At 38.4% G+C, this 14,899-nt stretch overlaps 1 protein-coding gene across 1 annotated transcript in view; it reads right to left on the bottom strand.

The window, feature by feature from the left end:
- LOC122441658 (stonin-1) overlaps positions 1 to 14,899 on the bottom strand; it is a 189,835-nt gene that overhangs the window by 100,907 nt on the left and 74,029 nt on the right. The window contains exons 4-5 of the mRNA XM_043468519.1: positions 7,294 to 7,395; positions 6,976 to 7,099 (exon numbers count right to left, since the gene is read on the bottom strand). Of these exons, the coding sequence (XP_043324454.1) occupies positions 6,976 to 7,099; positions 7,294 to 7,395 (226 nt within the window). The remainder of the gene's footprint in view (positions 1 to 6,975; positions 7,100 to 7,293; positions 7,396 to 14,899) is intronic.

The following is a 14,899-nucleotide window of genomic DNA, read 5'->3' as shown; positions in this document are numbered from 1 at the left end:
TGCTTCAATAAAATTTATTTAAACATCAGTCTAAAGAACAAATAGTTACTAGAAGGGTCTTAGTTGACCAATATAACCTTAAACCTTACCTCAAGGTTCATTTTATCTACTTGAATCTGACTGTTAGAAGACCATGTCTTTTCTTTAATGAAATAAAAAACATTTTTGCATGTTCAAGCAGCATGTTGTATTAAACGCAACATTTTTATGGTATTTTTTTTCACATACTGTGTTAAGGAAGACTTCCCCAAAGATCCATTTCTGACACTAGAGTGGCTCCATCACATACAACAAACAGCTCAGAAGAGCAAATTTTTTTAACTAACCATTCTTGTCACATTAAGACAACAGAAGTGAAGCTACAGAGATTGATAGTTAATGAGGTACAAAATTATTTTTATCCTCTGCCATCTACGGCTTTGCTTATTAACAGGCATTCTTTTAGAAAGGCTAAATTAGAAAGAATTGGAGTGGCAGGAACACAATGGTATTAGTCTTAATTAGCTGAAGTGAGCAAAGCTTAGGCTGGTACAGCTTAAGTCATAGCCTGAGAGGAAACAAAAATCTGTTAACATACTGTCTGCAGCAATTAAAAGAATTTCTTGAGGAAAAATAGCAACAATTCTCCCCTTTTAAATACTCTGAAATAAATCCCAAAGGATAATTCTTTCTACTCTTATAAATCAAACAGAGCTATAAGAGAGTTTTAAGAGTTTCTTTATAGTCATCAAAAGAACTGAACTAACAAAATTTTATAGTAAAGTTTCACACAGTTCCTACTTAATTTTGATACTAAATTCACAAGTTAAACTCACCATTCATACACATTCACTAATAATATGTGACTGAAACGTACTTTTTAAAATACCCAAGACAGTTTTTATAACCAATTAAGTTTTAACTGAATACACGTTTTTACTTGAACTGGAAGAGTCAGAATTTTGGTGATTGTGCATACTCAAGAAATAGCAAATGTCACAAACAATAAGCTTTAGAATATAGAAGGAATTAAACCTGCCAAATATAATTTAATGAATTTTATAAAAAGATAGCATAATATATATTATATATTTATATAATACAGCATAACAACATTCACAGTTATAAGTGTATTTTTCCCTGCACACGAAAAAGTCTTTAATACATTAAGGCACCTTAACAAACTTGGTTCCATTTTGAACCATTCCAAATTTTAATATCCAAGTCACATTATTCAAGAGGTGCAAAAACTGGTAAATTTCTTCTTTGTGACTACTCTTTAGCACATGGCTGTCTCCTGATGACCAAACTGAATATTCCAATTCAAATCATCTCAAGAAACCACAGCAATGATTAAATTTTCAACAGATCCAAGTTCAAGAACAACTGGACATACAGTTTGTACCTGAAGTTTAAGAGTTTTAATGCTCAAAGCTGAAAGCCAACAAATCTCTCAATGTTCCTGGTTCTTCCTTATCTTCTCCCCACAGTGACTGATGGTTGCATCAAAAAGACTATGTGACATGAAGACCAAAAATCAGATGGTGATTGGAACTGCCCTAGGAATACGGCAATCATAGGCAGACTGACAACACACCCCAGTGTGCTCAAGACGGTCCTAGTTTACACCTATTATTCTGAGGTTACTATCAATAGAATCCCACTTCTCTCTCAAAAGTGAATTATAAATAAAAGACCCAGAATAGCCAATATGATATTCAAGGAGAAAAAAACTGTACTAGTACTGCCAAACTTCAAGACTTACTGTAAAGCTACAGTAATCAAGACTGTAATATGGCAAAACAAAAATAGACAAATAGACCAATGGGACAGAACAAAGAGCCCAGAAAGACCCCCCATAAATATAATCAACTGACCTTTGACAAAAGGAGCATAAGCAATGTGATGGAGCAAAGACAGTCTCTTCAACAAAAAGTGCTGAAACTGAACATCCAATGCAAAAAAAAAAAGAAAGGAACCTAGATACAGACCCTATACCCTTCACAAAGATTAACTCAAAATAGATCATAGACCTAAATGTAAAATGCAAAACCATAAAACTCCTAGAAAATAACAGGAGAAAATCTAGATGACTTGAATATAGCAATGAATTTTTCAATACAACACCAAAAGCACAATCCATGAAAGAAATAACTGATAATTTGGACTTCATTAAAATTAAAAACTGCTTTGTGAAAGGCAAGTCAGGAGAATGAGAAGACGAGCTACAGTTTGGGAAAAGATATTTGCAAAAGACATACCTAATAAGAGACTTATCAAAAATACACAAAGAACTCTTAAAACTTAACAACAAAATAATCAAATTAAAAAACAGATCAAACATCTAAATAAACACTTCACTAAAGAAGATATACAGATGACAGGCATAACACCAATATGCTGACAAATATGCAGAGCAACACTTATTCATTGCTGGGGAATGTAAAACGGTTCAGCCACTTTGGAAAAGTTTGGCACTTTCTTACCAAATGACATATACTCTTATCATATGATCCAGCAATCACATTCTTTGGTACTTATACCCAAAGGAGTTAAAAACTTACTTTTACACAAAAACCTGCACACTAATTTTTACAGAAGTTTTATTCATAATTGCCAAATGCAGAGACCAATATGTCATCATTCAGGAGGTGAATGGATGTATTAACTGCAGTACTTCCAGACAATAGAATATTATTTAGTGCTGAAACAAAAGGAGTTATCAAGCCATGAAAAGACATGGAAGGATCTTAAAATCATATTACTAACTGAAAGAAGCCAACCTGAAAAGGCTATATATTATAGTATAGTATTCCAACTACATGACAACCTGGAAAAGGCAAAACTATAGAGATATTAGCAGTAAGAAGATCAGTGGTTGCCAAGGACTGGTGTGAGAGGAACTGATGAAGAGGAGCAAAGAAGGTACTTGGGGCCATGGAAATACTCTGTATGAAACTATTACAATGGATTCAAATCATTATGCACCTGCCCAATCCCACAGAATGTACAACACCAAAAGTGACCATGTAAACTGTGACTTTACGTATCAATGCAGGTTCATAAATTATAACAAATACACCACTCTCCTGAGGGCTGTTGATAACTAAAGAGGCTATGCTTGAGTAGGGAGGAAGCAGTACATGGGAAATGTCTCTCAAATCTGCTGTGAACCTAAAGATGCTCTTTAAAATTAATCATTTTTTTAAAAGACTATAAATGATATATAAGAATAGAATGGTGGTTGTTTAGTCACTAAGTCATGTCCGACTTTTGTGACCCCATGGACTGTAGCCCACCAGTCTCCTCTGTCCATGGGGATTCTCCAAGCAAGAATACTGGAGTGGGTTCCCATGCCCTCCTCCAGGGGCTCTTCCCAACCCAGAAATAGACCCCAGGTCTTCCGCAGTGCAGGCAGATCCTTCACCATCTGAGCCACCAGGATATCAGGGCAATTTATGCCTTTTTCATTTCTCACTGAGCATCTGGGGCAGGGTATTGCTGACATCTGCTCTATGGCACAAAGCCGCAATGATTAAAACTGAAGGCGTTGTCACGTGAATTAAGCCTGTAAGCACCAAACCCTCTAGTGCTCACTGTATTTATTCTCCATTGCTATTTACTTACAACTAAAACAATAAATAAAATAAAACCAGCAACAACAAAACTGTCTCACTTAAGAAGTTCCTTAATGTAACTACAAATAATTATTTTTACTAAATATCAACCCTCAAGTATACTTCCTTTTAATATTCTGTATGAGGAAACTGGAAGAACATATAAAGCATTTCTGTAGCATAGAGAAGTACGAGGAAGTACAATGAGATGCAATGGTACTATTGTTTAAGTTGGGAGCTGACATAGCTAATTTCTTTTTCTTAAGAAACACTAGTTTTAGCCCAGGTGGGATGCATGAGACATGTGCTCGGGCCTGGTGCACTGGGAAGACCCAGAGGAATCGGGTGGAGAGGGAGGTGGGAGGGGGGATCGGGATGGGGAATACATGTAACTCCATGGCTGATTCATGTCAATGTATGACAAAACCCACTGAAATGTTGTGAAGTAATTAGCCTCCAACTAATAAAAAAAAAAAAAAAAAAAGAAAGCAAAAAAAAAACAGAAACACTAGTTTTACTTGAAAGAAAAACTGATAGTAACCATGGTTCTTCAAAGTTGGGTATATGGCAGTTTTCTGAAAATGAACTAAGTGTGCCCATTACCTCAAAGAAAAACAAACTGACAGTGTTTGTTTAGGAATGATAAAATTCAAGTTTTCAAGCAAAAATTAGAATTTTGGAAACTCTATATCCACAACAGTGAGCTTCATTGCTTTCCAATACTTATAACACTTTTCTGATGAGATGTGGGGGATGATAATGACTTTTTATCCTGTATCATAAACAATGTGTCAAATATTTAACTCAGTGAACCAACATTTTCCAAGTCATCAACATATGTTACAAAATTACACACAGGTTAGAGTGTCATTCAAAGTGCAAGATACACCAGGGAACTTTAACAAAAAGTCCACTGATACTGATTCTACTTTGCACCTAACCTCTCAGAAGCTACCACTTGTTGAGTTTTAGCTTAGTACCAAATTACCTGAAAAAGCTATTAAAATACTCCTGCTTTTTCACTTATCTAACCGTGGAATATTAGATTTTCTTCTTGTATGTAGTTTTCCTAAAACTACATATCACAACAGATTAAATTTAGAAATAGATATGAGAATCCAGTTGTCTTGATTTAAGCCAGACATTAACAAGAATTGCAGAAAAGTGAAACAATACCAATCTTCTCACTAAATATTTTTTGTTCTAGAAAAGTTATTTTTAACAAACATATATTAACATACAATCACTTTTTAAATTAATAAATCAACATTTTAGAAATGTCTCAGCTTTAATTTCTAATATGATCTATAACCCAAAAGAAAGTACTTTGAGGTTCTCGATTTTAAAGTGTAAAGCAGTCCTGAGACGCCCGCCCCCCCCACAAAAAAAGAAAAAAAAAGCTGACAATTGAAGATACAGCAAATTATTACACAAATGGGTAATACAGTCAATGAAAACATAATAGGGCAAACAAATTTTAAACAGACAAAGGCAAATGACTTATTCCATTGCAGATTTAATTAGAACTTGTTATCAAGAGATGAAAAGGTTGTAGAAGTTTAGGTTATCTTAATCAGGCTTTTAAAAGCATACAATGAGAAGACATAAAAAGCACTTCCAATTTTATGAGGTTATTTACTAGGTACTAGAGTAACCTAGAAATGAAGATGGAAGGCAATAAGGCCTATGGTGCAGTTTTACAGGATACACGTGCTTCCTCTTCACTATGAATGATGCAGAAGAGAATAAGAAAAACTATCTTGTTTAAATGCAATTATTTCCATTGTTCTAACCTCTAAGAAAGAAATTAGAATGAAGTGTTGAGTGAAAGTCAGCTAGATATATTAGTTGCAAGACTATTTTGTGATTTAAATCATTGGTAATATTACCATCTTGCGGCAAAATCTAGTATTGCAATTTTGAATGACAGAAAGTGGAAGTGTTCTGGCTATTCTTTTTTCAAGAACTACGCTTTTGATAAAATTCAATCAAGTATTTTACTCCTCCACATTGACCACACTTCAAGCCACTCATAAGGAAAAAAAAACTTTAAAGTTCTTTCATGATGAAAAAAAGAGTAAAAGAATGTTATTTAAACGCAGAAATAAAAGGAATGCCCTAATAAAACAGTAAAGTTAAAAATGAAAGATTAGCCAAAAACCCAAAATTTTATGGAAAATGTTTCAGCGTGTCAACTAATTAAAACTGCCATGGCGAATTCTTAAAGTACAATATTCTACATTTTAAGCACAGCATTAGATAAAAGCTGTGTTTGGTAACTCAACCCTCTTTGTTGGTTTCATCTCTATAAGTTATGACTGCTGCCACACTTAAATTCTCTCATCTTGTTATAGAGGCGATACAAGCCTCCTTGCTATTGTTCCTTTACCTTGGCTCACATGATTTTCATGTGAATTTTCCCAAGTACACCATGAACGATCCACTTTGTATTGACAATTTAATCTACCCTTGCAGACATTAATCTACTGAATTCCAGCTAAATCCAATAAAACCTACTTGTGTGTGTGTGTGTGTGTCTGGGCATGTCTGTATCTAGGTGTGTCTGCTGGTGTGCGTGCCTCTGCGTCTGCCAGTGTCTCTACCTGCGTCTCTGTGTATCAACAAGCAGATGTATACACATACACATATCAGGACAGCATAATGATTGTAAGAATCAGGGGAGGAAAAAGAAAGAAAGGCTAGAAAGACATAATAGTATTGCCTTATCTTTTAACAGCTAATCTTTTCCAGTGTAAACTAATAGACATACTATGGACAAATATTTCCCTTAAAAGCAGAGATCTAGATTCAGTAGGACCAAGATTAGTGACAATACATGTAAGGTCCATTTCTAGCCCTCATTTTATATCCAAAACTGTGAAGCAGCCTGAATAACCTCCATATCCCTGTTTATAAAAGGGATTGTTCACAAAAGCTCCATTTTGCTTCCAATTAAATGGCAAATTTATCATACATACAGACAGCAAGAAGAAAGGGTGCGCAAGCTTGCAAGCACCCATCTTTCCCTCTGCTTCTTTACCAACAATGGTTGGATTACTCCTTGACTACAGACAATTAAATTTTCTGAAATAACCAGAGGGTATTCCCAATAGCCCATGAACTATACAACTTGTTCTTCTGCAGTATAGCTTTGTCACCTTTGGTGACTATAGAATTTAAAAAAAAATAGTTTAAAAGTTTAAACAACCTAATTTTCTTATCAATAATTACATGGCAGTGATGACTTATCCTGCATTCATTTATTTAACAATGATTTTTGAAGTTCAAGCCCTCTTACCTTAAGAATATTACCCTCATTCAAAACCACCACCAAAGAGAATTTGTTACAAATACTACTAATTTACTAACTGCATCCAACCTGCTGATGATTGCAATGTTTGGTGCAAGCTGTGTGGCAACTGAAGCGTGCATAGAGGTGAATGAACACTATTTCTGAAGAAGTCTTCTGTGGCTTTAGATTGCAAAACCTTTGTTTCCCAGAGCTGCAGAGAGAAACAAAATGTTTGCTTTTTAAAAAAAAATAGGATATTTACTGCTATTCTTTTAACTTTTAAATTGTCAGCTGAAATCTCAATCAATGGGTAAGTGTTAAATGCTAATTAAGAGGTCTGAATTATAGTTTAGCCATTTTTTAAGCTGAAAAAACAAAAGACAGAAACTTTTACTGTCTACAAACCTGCTTCAAGTCTTTTAAGACTTGTTCTTCTACACCTTCTTCAGCAAAGAGATCTCTCACTCCTTCAATCACATCTTCAATTACAGATCTGTAAAGTTTAGCCTACATAAAAGCAATTTTTCAAAGTTTTACATTCAAGTTTGAGTGTGCCCAGCCTTAGAAAACATGAAATGTACACTTTCTAATTTTATATCTAAAGAAAAGCCATCGCAAGGATTTTCACTAAATGCATCCTATTCCCAGTATAGTCTTAGCTTTTCATATATTGTGTTAATTTCAGATCCATAGTCTCAATCTATCTAGAAGGCTGAATCACAATGAATGTGTAGGTTGCTCAGTCAAATCTGACTCTTTGTGACCCCAGGGACTATAGTCTGCCAAGGGATATTTCAGACAGGAATACTGGAGTGGGCTACCATTTTCCTCCTCCAGGGGATCCTCCCAACCCAGGTTTGATTAAACTGGCATCTCCTGTGTCTCCTGCATTGCAGGAGATTCTTCACCTGCTGAGCCATCAGGGAAGCCCTGAATCACAATACTACAAGAAAATGAGATAAAAATCTCATCAAGATGTATGCTTATTTTTATGTTCCCTGACTTCTGTGTCAGTATTTAACCTCCCCAGTCCTTTTTGAAAGGAAATTAATTTAAGGCAGGTGGAAATGAACCTTTGGTTTTCAGTTTACTCTTTTCTCAAACAGACCAAAGAGCTTTTTTAGAGTTTATTATTTCCACAAATGTAAATAAATTCCAACTCATAAGTTTGGGGCAAGCATTTACAATAGTCACCAAAATGCTTCCCACTTCCAAAACACACATAATCCAAAAGATATCCTGAACCATGGTCAAGTAAACTGCAACAAAAAGGATTTCCTAAGAGAAACTAAGGACAGAAACTAAGAAACTAAATGAACCTTACCCTTCCATAGTCTGCAGAGAGTAAGTAACATCCTCAAAGCAGATTTTTACCAGATTAAAAATTGGTCAATATCAATAGAAAAATAGCCCTGTGAAATAAACTCAGTCCTTCAAATCTACGTAAATTGCACCATAGTCCTGGCAGTCCAGTGGTTAAGGCTCAACGCTTTCACTACTAGGGGCACAAGTTCAATCCCTGGTCAAGGAACAAAGATTCATTGCAAGTCATACAGCGTGGCCAAAAAATAAAATAAAATATAAAAATAAATAAAAATTTAAAATTACTCAATGCAAAAAAAAGAGCCATGCTAAGTATACTAACAATACTGACCTGACCTAGTGGACTGATAAGAAATGACAAAATAGGAATGTAGTTGAATTGCTCTTATTTCAGCAATTAACAGGCCGAATTGAAAATTCTGTTATTCAAGGACTGCTTTTTGATACTACTCAGTAAATAAATACATTCATGCCAAGAGTAGTTAGGCTTTAAACTTATCCTTCTGAAGACCAAGGGTAAGCCTATAAATAAGCCAATCAGTACTATTTTAAGTAATATGTTATTCACAAGTATAAACAGTAAGATTAGGTGCTCTAGATTAGCTGCTTCTTCTAAAACTGTTTACCCTGATAAAGGAGTGCTAAACTGTGGCTTCAGTGTTGGTCTCAGCTAGTGTGATCACATTTAAAGCTAGAGGGAAAAACTCTTAGGGATAAAAACATCTTTTAAGATCTACCCTCAGAGTGTAACAGCAGCCATCAAAAATGACCCATTACAACACAAAATCTCAAAAGCAAAGTAGGAACTGAATGTACGTTCTAGAACTACAGTTAGACTTTATCTTCATTATAATCAAATGGTATACATGGTAAATTCAAGTATAATTATTTTACATATCTTAAAACACTAAAATCAGACAATGGATACACATTAAGATAATAACTTTTCTCTAGACATGAACCCTTTTATGCTGTGTGTATGTATAGGTGGAACCCATAAAATACCACAGATCTGGACAAGCTACATTGCCTTTTACCAAATGTGAACTTTTGACTTGAACTGAAAATAAACATGACTCCTTGACTTTATCTTTAATTCAGGTTTTTAAGACTGATAGAAGGTCTCACAAGGCCATTTAGCCTATCAATTCTCATGTGAGGTTGAGGTACTCCTTAACGGTAGGAGAGCAATCTCTCCGTTTATCAATTTCAATTGTACACTTAAACATTAAGATGTTGGGACTTCCCTGCTGGTTCAGTGGCAAAGACCCCACATTCCCAATGCAGAGGGGGCCTGGGTTCAATCCCTGGTCAGGGAACTGGATCCCACATGCCAACTATTAACAAGATCCCACATGCTGCAATGAAGAACCAGTACAAATAAATAAATAAAAATAAATATTTTTTTAAAATTAAGATATTTAAGGATAGGAAAGTGGAAGGGTGAGGGAGACCTCTAAAAATATGTGGTGGGGTAACAAAGTATCACATTACCTGTTATATCAGGTAAATAATACAGCTTAGAATCAACAGTGGCCATACTAAACTTAAGGACTACAATTAAAAGGACAACTGAATTTGGTAATTCTAAACACACAGGAAACTGGAAGGGCTAAGGCGCATTCCACCTCTAACCACCAGCTCACACCAGTATTCTAGAGGACCTCAGTTTGGATGAGAAGCGAGAAGGAGAAGAGAAGGGACATCTGCTCTTCTGAAGGGAGCCAGATCCAACTTCCAGGTGAGCTACTGGTTCTAATCCGTTTCCTCCAACACGGAGGCGAAGAACAGCCGAAGCCCCTACGGAAGAGGGCCTCTGAATGTCTGTGAAGGGCCAGGAGGAAAAAAAGTGGTGTGCGGAGCTGCGCCGCCATGACCCCAGGGTCACACTCCCTCCCCACGGGGCGCAGGCCAAGAGGCCCGGCCGCTGATCCTCACTTACCACCCGGTTGACGCAATCCATGACCGGCTCCGGCGCCTTGCGGCTTCCGCCTGCGCAGCACGCGGCGCACCACGGAGGACGGCCCGCTGTGGGCTGAGAACGTGGGTGCACGTCGTCCGGGCAACTACGTCAGAACGCTGCGGGCGGGGCGCGGGGGGGGAGAAGGTTAATAACTGGATCGGGGTTAACTGGAGATTCGGTGCTGAGGCAGGGCAGAGGTGGGTCTGCAGGAGCAAGAAAACCAGCTAGTGGAATGGTTAATTCCGGTGTAACCAGCTTTGGGCTGTTCACATGACCCTTAAAGAGCCTTTATTTTCTCAAGTTGTAAAATAAAGGCTACGAAAATAGGGGATGAGCAATGCAGTGGTAGATCCCAGTTCACTTTACCTTTGAAAAGAGAGGAATTAGAGGTGTCTGTCCTCTCCTTCTAATTTTCATTCCACTCCTTAGGCCCCACTCACAGCTGAACTCCAGACTGTATCAAGAATCTAACTCTTCTAAGATGGGTTCTCAAAGTGTGGGACAGCAGCAACCGCTTCATCTGGGAAGCTGTTAAAATGCAAATTATTGGGTCCCACCCCAGACCTTACTGGGCTCCCCTGGTAGCTCAGCTGGTAAAGAATCCACCTGCAACGCAGGAGAGCCCGGTTCGATTCCTGGGTCGGGAAGATCCCCTGGTGAAGAGTTAGGCTGCTGCTGCTGCTGCTAGGTCACTTCAGTCGTGTCCGACTCTGTGAGACCCCATAGATGGCAGCCCACCAGGCCCTGCAGTCCCTGGGATTCTCCAGGCAAGAACACTGGAGTGGGTTGCCATTTCCTTCTCCAATGCATGAAAGTGAAAAGTGAAAGTGAAGTCGCTCAGTCGTGTCCGACTCTTCGCGACCGCATGGACTGCAGCCCACCAGGCTCCTCCGTCCATGGGATTTTCCAGACAAGAGTACTGGGTTGGGGTGCCATTGCCTTCTCCCAGAGTTAGGCTACCCCTCCAACATTCTTGGGCTTTCGCGGTGGCTCAGACAGTAAAGAATCCGCCTGCGATGTGGCAGACCTGGATTCAATCCCTGGGTTGGGAAGATCCCCTGGAGAAGGGCATGGCAACCCACTCCTGTATTCTTGCCTGGAGAATTCCCAGGTACAGAGGAGGCTGGCTGGCCACAGTCCATGGGGTAGCAAAGAGTTGGACACAACTGAGCGAGTAAGCACAGCACAGCACAGCTGGACTTCCTGAATTTGAAACTCCAGAGGTGAGGACCTAGCCTTCTATAACTAACATTCTCTCCAGGTGATTCTGATGGGCACTTAAATGAGACTTGGTGTCCCAAAACTAGGATTCTCAACTTTGTCTGTACACTGAAATCACCTGCAGAGATTATTAAAGGTTTGGCACCTGGGTCTCTCCCCGAGAGAATCTGATTCTATCTTATGCAGCAAGGTGAAGAACCACTGCTAAAATAAAGTCAGCATCCCAATACCACCCAGGCTCCTTTTCCTCCTCAGGCAGAAATCACAGTCTCTTGACCTATAATAATTCCCTCCTTCCCTTGAAGGGTAAAGCATCCAGGGGCACAGCTTGCCTGGGGCTGAGGGCAGATGTAAGCACAGATAACCTGGAGGGTTAGATAAGGGGAAAAGTCATCTATTGCCAATACTCTGCCTTTCAAAGAAGCCTTTCTATCTTATCAGATAGGTCCTGAGCTCACCAGAAGACTTAAGTTAGTTAATGATTAAAAATCCTATCAGGTTTAAAATTGAGTATTTGTGCATGTAAATTCAGTAGAGCTACTTATGCCCAACCATTCTGAATTTGCTTTGCCTGGGTCAGGTACCTTATGGTTGATGAGTTTCAAGAAGCTGATTTATATGAAGCTCTTTAGAAGATTTTCCTATATTGAAAACTATCTGAAATTTCTTTTTCAAAAAGTCAAGAATTTTATATAATAATTTTTAATGATTGTATCTCTACCTGCCAATTTACCACCAGAATAATTCAAAGTGACATCTTACACCTAAAATAGAAAAGCTAGAAGCAGTTATTGATTCCGGCTGATATCAAAATATCCAACTAACTTATTCAACCTGGGAAATAAGCTGAAAGATCTCTTGTTTATCATCTTTTTCATAGTGAAATTTTAAAACTTGATTCCTAAATGCATAGAATTGGTAATCACTTAACTTACTGTGATGGCATACTATCTTATATTGGGGCTTCCCTGATGGCTCAGCAGGTAAAGAATCTGCCGACCATGCAAGAAACTTTGTTATATGTTCTATCCTTCTCAGATTAACATACGTACTTTTGAAATTAAATGTGGACCTTGGTACTCATCAGTTCAGTTCAGTTTAGTCGCTCAGTGCTGTCTGACTCTTTGTGACCCCATGGACTGCAGCACACCAGGCCTCCCTGTCCATCACCAACTCCCAGAGTTTAACCAAACTCATGTCCATTGAGTTGGTGATGCCATCCAACCATCTCATCCTCTGTTGTCCCCTTCTCCTCCTGCCCCCAATCTTTCCCAGCATCAGGGTCTTTTCCAAGGAGTCAGTGGCCAAAGTATTGGAGTTTCAGCTTCAGCATCAGTCCTTCCAATGAATACTCAGGGCTGATTTCCTTTAGGATGGACTGGTTGGATCTCCTTGCAGTCCAAGGGACTCTCAAGAGTCTTCTCCAACACCACAGTTCAAAAGCATCAATTCTTTGGCGCTCAGCTCTCTTTATAGTCCAACTCTCACATCCATACATGACCACTGGAAAAACCATAGCCTTGACTAGATGGACCTTTGTTGGCAAAGTAGTGTCTCTGCTTTTTAATATGCTGTCTAGGTTGGTCATAACTTTCCTTCCAAGGACTAAGCGTTTATTAATTTCATGGCTGCAGTCACCATCTGCACTGATTTTGGAGCCCAGAAAAATAAAGTCAGCCACTGTTTCCACTGTTTCCCCATCTATTTGCCATGAAGTGATGGGACCAGTTGCCATGATATTAGTTTTCTGAGTGTTGAGCTTTAAGCCAACTTTTTCACTCTCTTTCACTTTCATCAAGAAGCTCTTTAGTTCTTCTTCACTTTCTGCCATAAGGGTAGTGTCATCTGCATATCTGAGGTTATTGATATTTCTCCCAGCAATCTTGATTCCAGCTTGTACTTCCTCCAGCCCAGCGTTTCTCATGATGTACTCTGCATTTAAGTTAAATAAGCAGTGTGACAATATATAGCCTTGACGTATTCCTTTACCTGTTTGGAACCAGTCTGTTGTTCCATGTCCAGTTCTAACTGTTGCTTCTTGACCTGCATACAGGTTTCTCAAGAGGCAGGTCAGGTGTTCTGGCATTCCCATCTCTTTCAGAATTTTCCACAGTTTATTGTGATCCACACAGTCAAAGGCTTTGGCATAGTCAATAAAGCAGAAATAGACATTTTTCTGGAACTTTCTTGCTTTTTCAATGATCCAGCAGATGTTGGCAATTTGATCTCTGGTTCCTCTGCCTTTTCTAAAACCAGCTTAAACATCTGGAAGTTCATGGTTCATGTATTGCTGAAGCCTGGCTTGGAGAATTTTGAGCATTATTTTGCTAGCATGTGAGATGAGTGCAATTGTGCGGTAGTTTGAGCATTCTTTAGCATTGCCTTTCTTTGGGATTGGAATGAATACTGACCTTTTCCAGTCCTGTGGCCACTGCTGAGTTTTCCAAATTTGCTGGCATATTGAGTGCAGCACTTTCACAGCGTCATCTTTTAGGATTTGAAATAGCTCAACTGGAATTCCATCACCTCCACTAGCTTTGTTCATAGTGATGCTTCCTAAGGCCCACTTGACTTCCCATTCCAGGATGTCTGGCTCTAGGTTGGTGATCACACCACTGTGGTTATCTGAGTCATGAAGATCTTTTTTGTACAGTTCTTCTGTGTATTCTTGCCACTTCTTAATATCTTCTGCTTTTGTTAGGTCCATACCATTTCTGTCCTTTATCGAGCCCATCTTTGCATGAAATGTTCCCTGGGTATTTCTAATTTTCTTGAAGAGGTCTCTAGACTTTCCCATTCTATTGTTTTCCTCTATTTTTTTGCATTGATCGTTGAGGAAGGCTTTCTTATTTCTCCTTGCTATTCTTTGGAACTCTGCATTCAAATGGGTATATCTTTCCTTTTCTCCTTTGCTTTTTGCTTCTGTTCTTTTCACATCTATTTATAAAGCCTCTTCAGACAACCTTTTTGCCTTTTTGCATTTCTTTTTCTTGGGGATGGTCTTGATCCCCATCTCCTGTACAATGTCATGAACCTCCATCCATAGTTCATCAGGCACTCTGTCTATCAGATATAGTCCCTCAAATCTATTTGTCACTTCCACTGTATAATCGTAAGGTATTTGATTTAGGTCATACCTGAATGATCTAGTGATTTTCCCTACTTTCTTCAATTAAAGTCTGAATTTGGCAATAAGGAGTTCATGCTCTGAGCCACAGTCTTGTTCCTGGTCTTGTTTTTGCTGGTCTTGTTTTTGCTTCTCCATCTTTGGCTGCAAAGAATATAATCAGTCTGATTTTGGTATTGACCATCTGGTGATGTTCATGTGTAGAGTCTTCTCTTGTGTTGTTGGAAGAGGGTATTTGCTATGACCAGTGCGTTCTCTTGGCAAAACTCTATTAGCCTTTGCCCTGCTTCATTCTGTACTTCAAGGCCAAATTTGCCTATTTCTCCAGGTGTTTCTTGACTTCCAACTTTTGCATTCCAGTCCCCTATAATGAAAAG

This window comes from Cervus canadensis, chromosome 5, assembly GCF_019320065.1.
Source record: "Cervus canadensis isolate Bull #8, Minnesota chromosome 5, ASM1932006v1, whole genome shotgun sequence".
NCBI lineage: Eukaryota > Metazoa > Chordata > Mammalia > Artiodactyla > Cervidae > Cervus > Cervus canadensis.
This window is presented reverse-complemented; position numbering and strand designations above follow the sequence as displayed.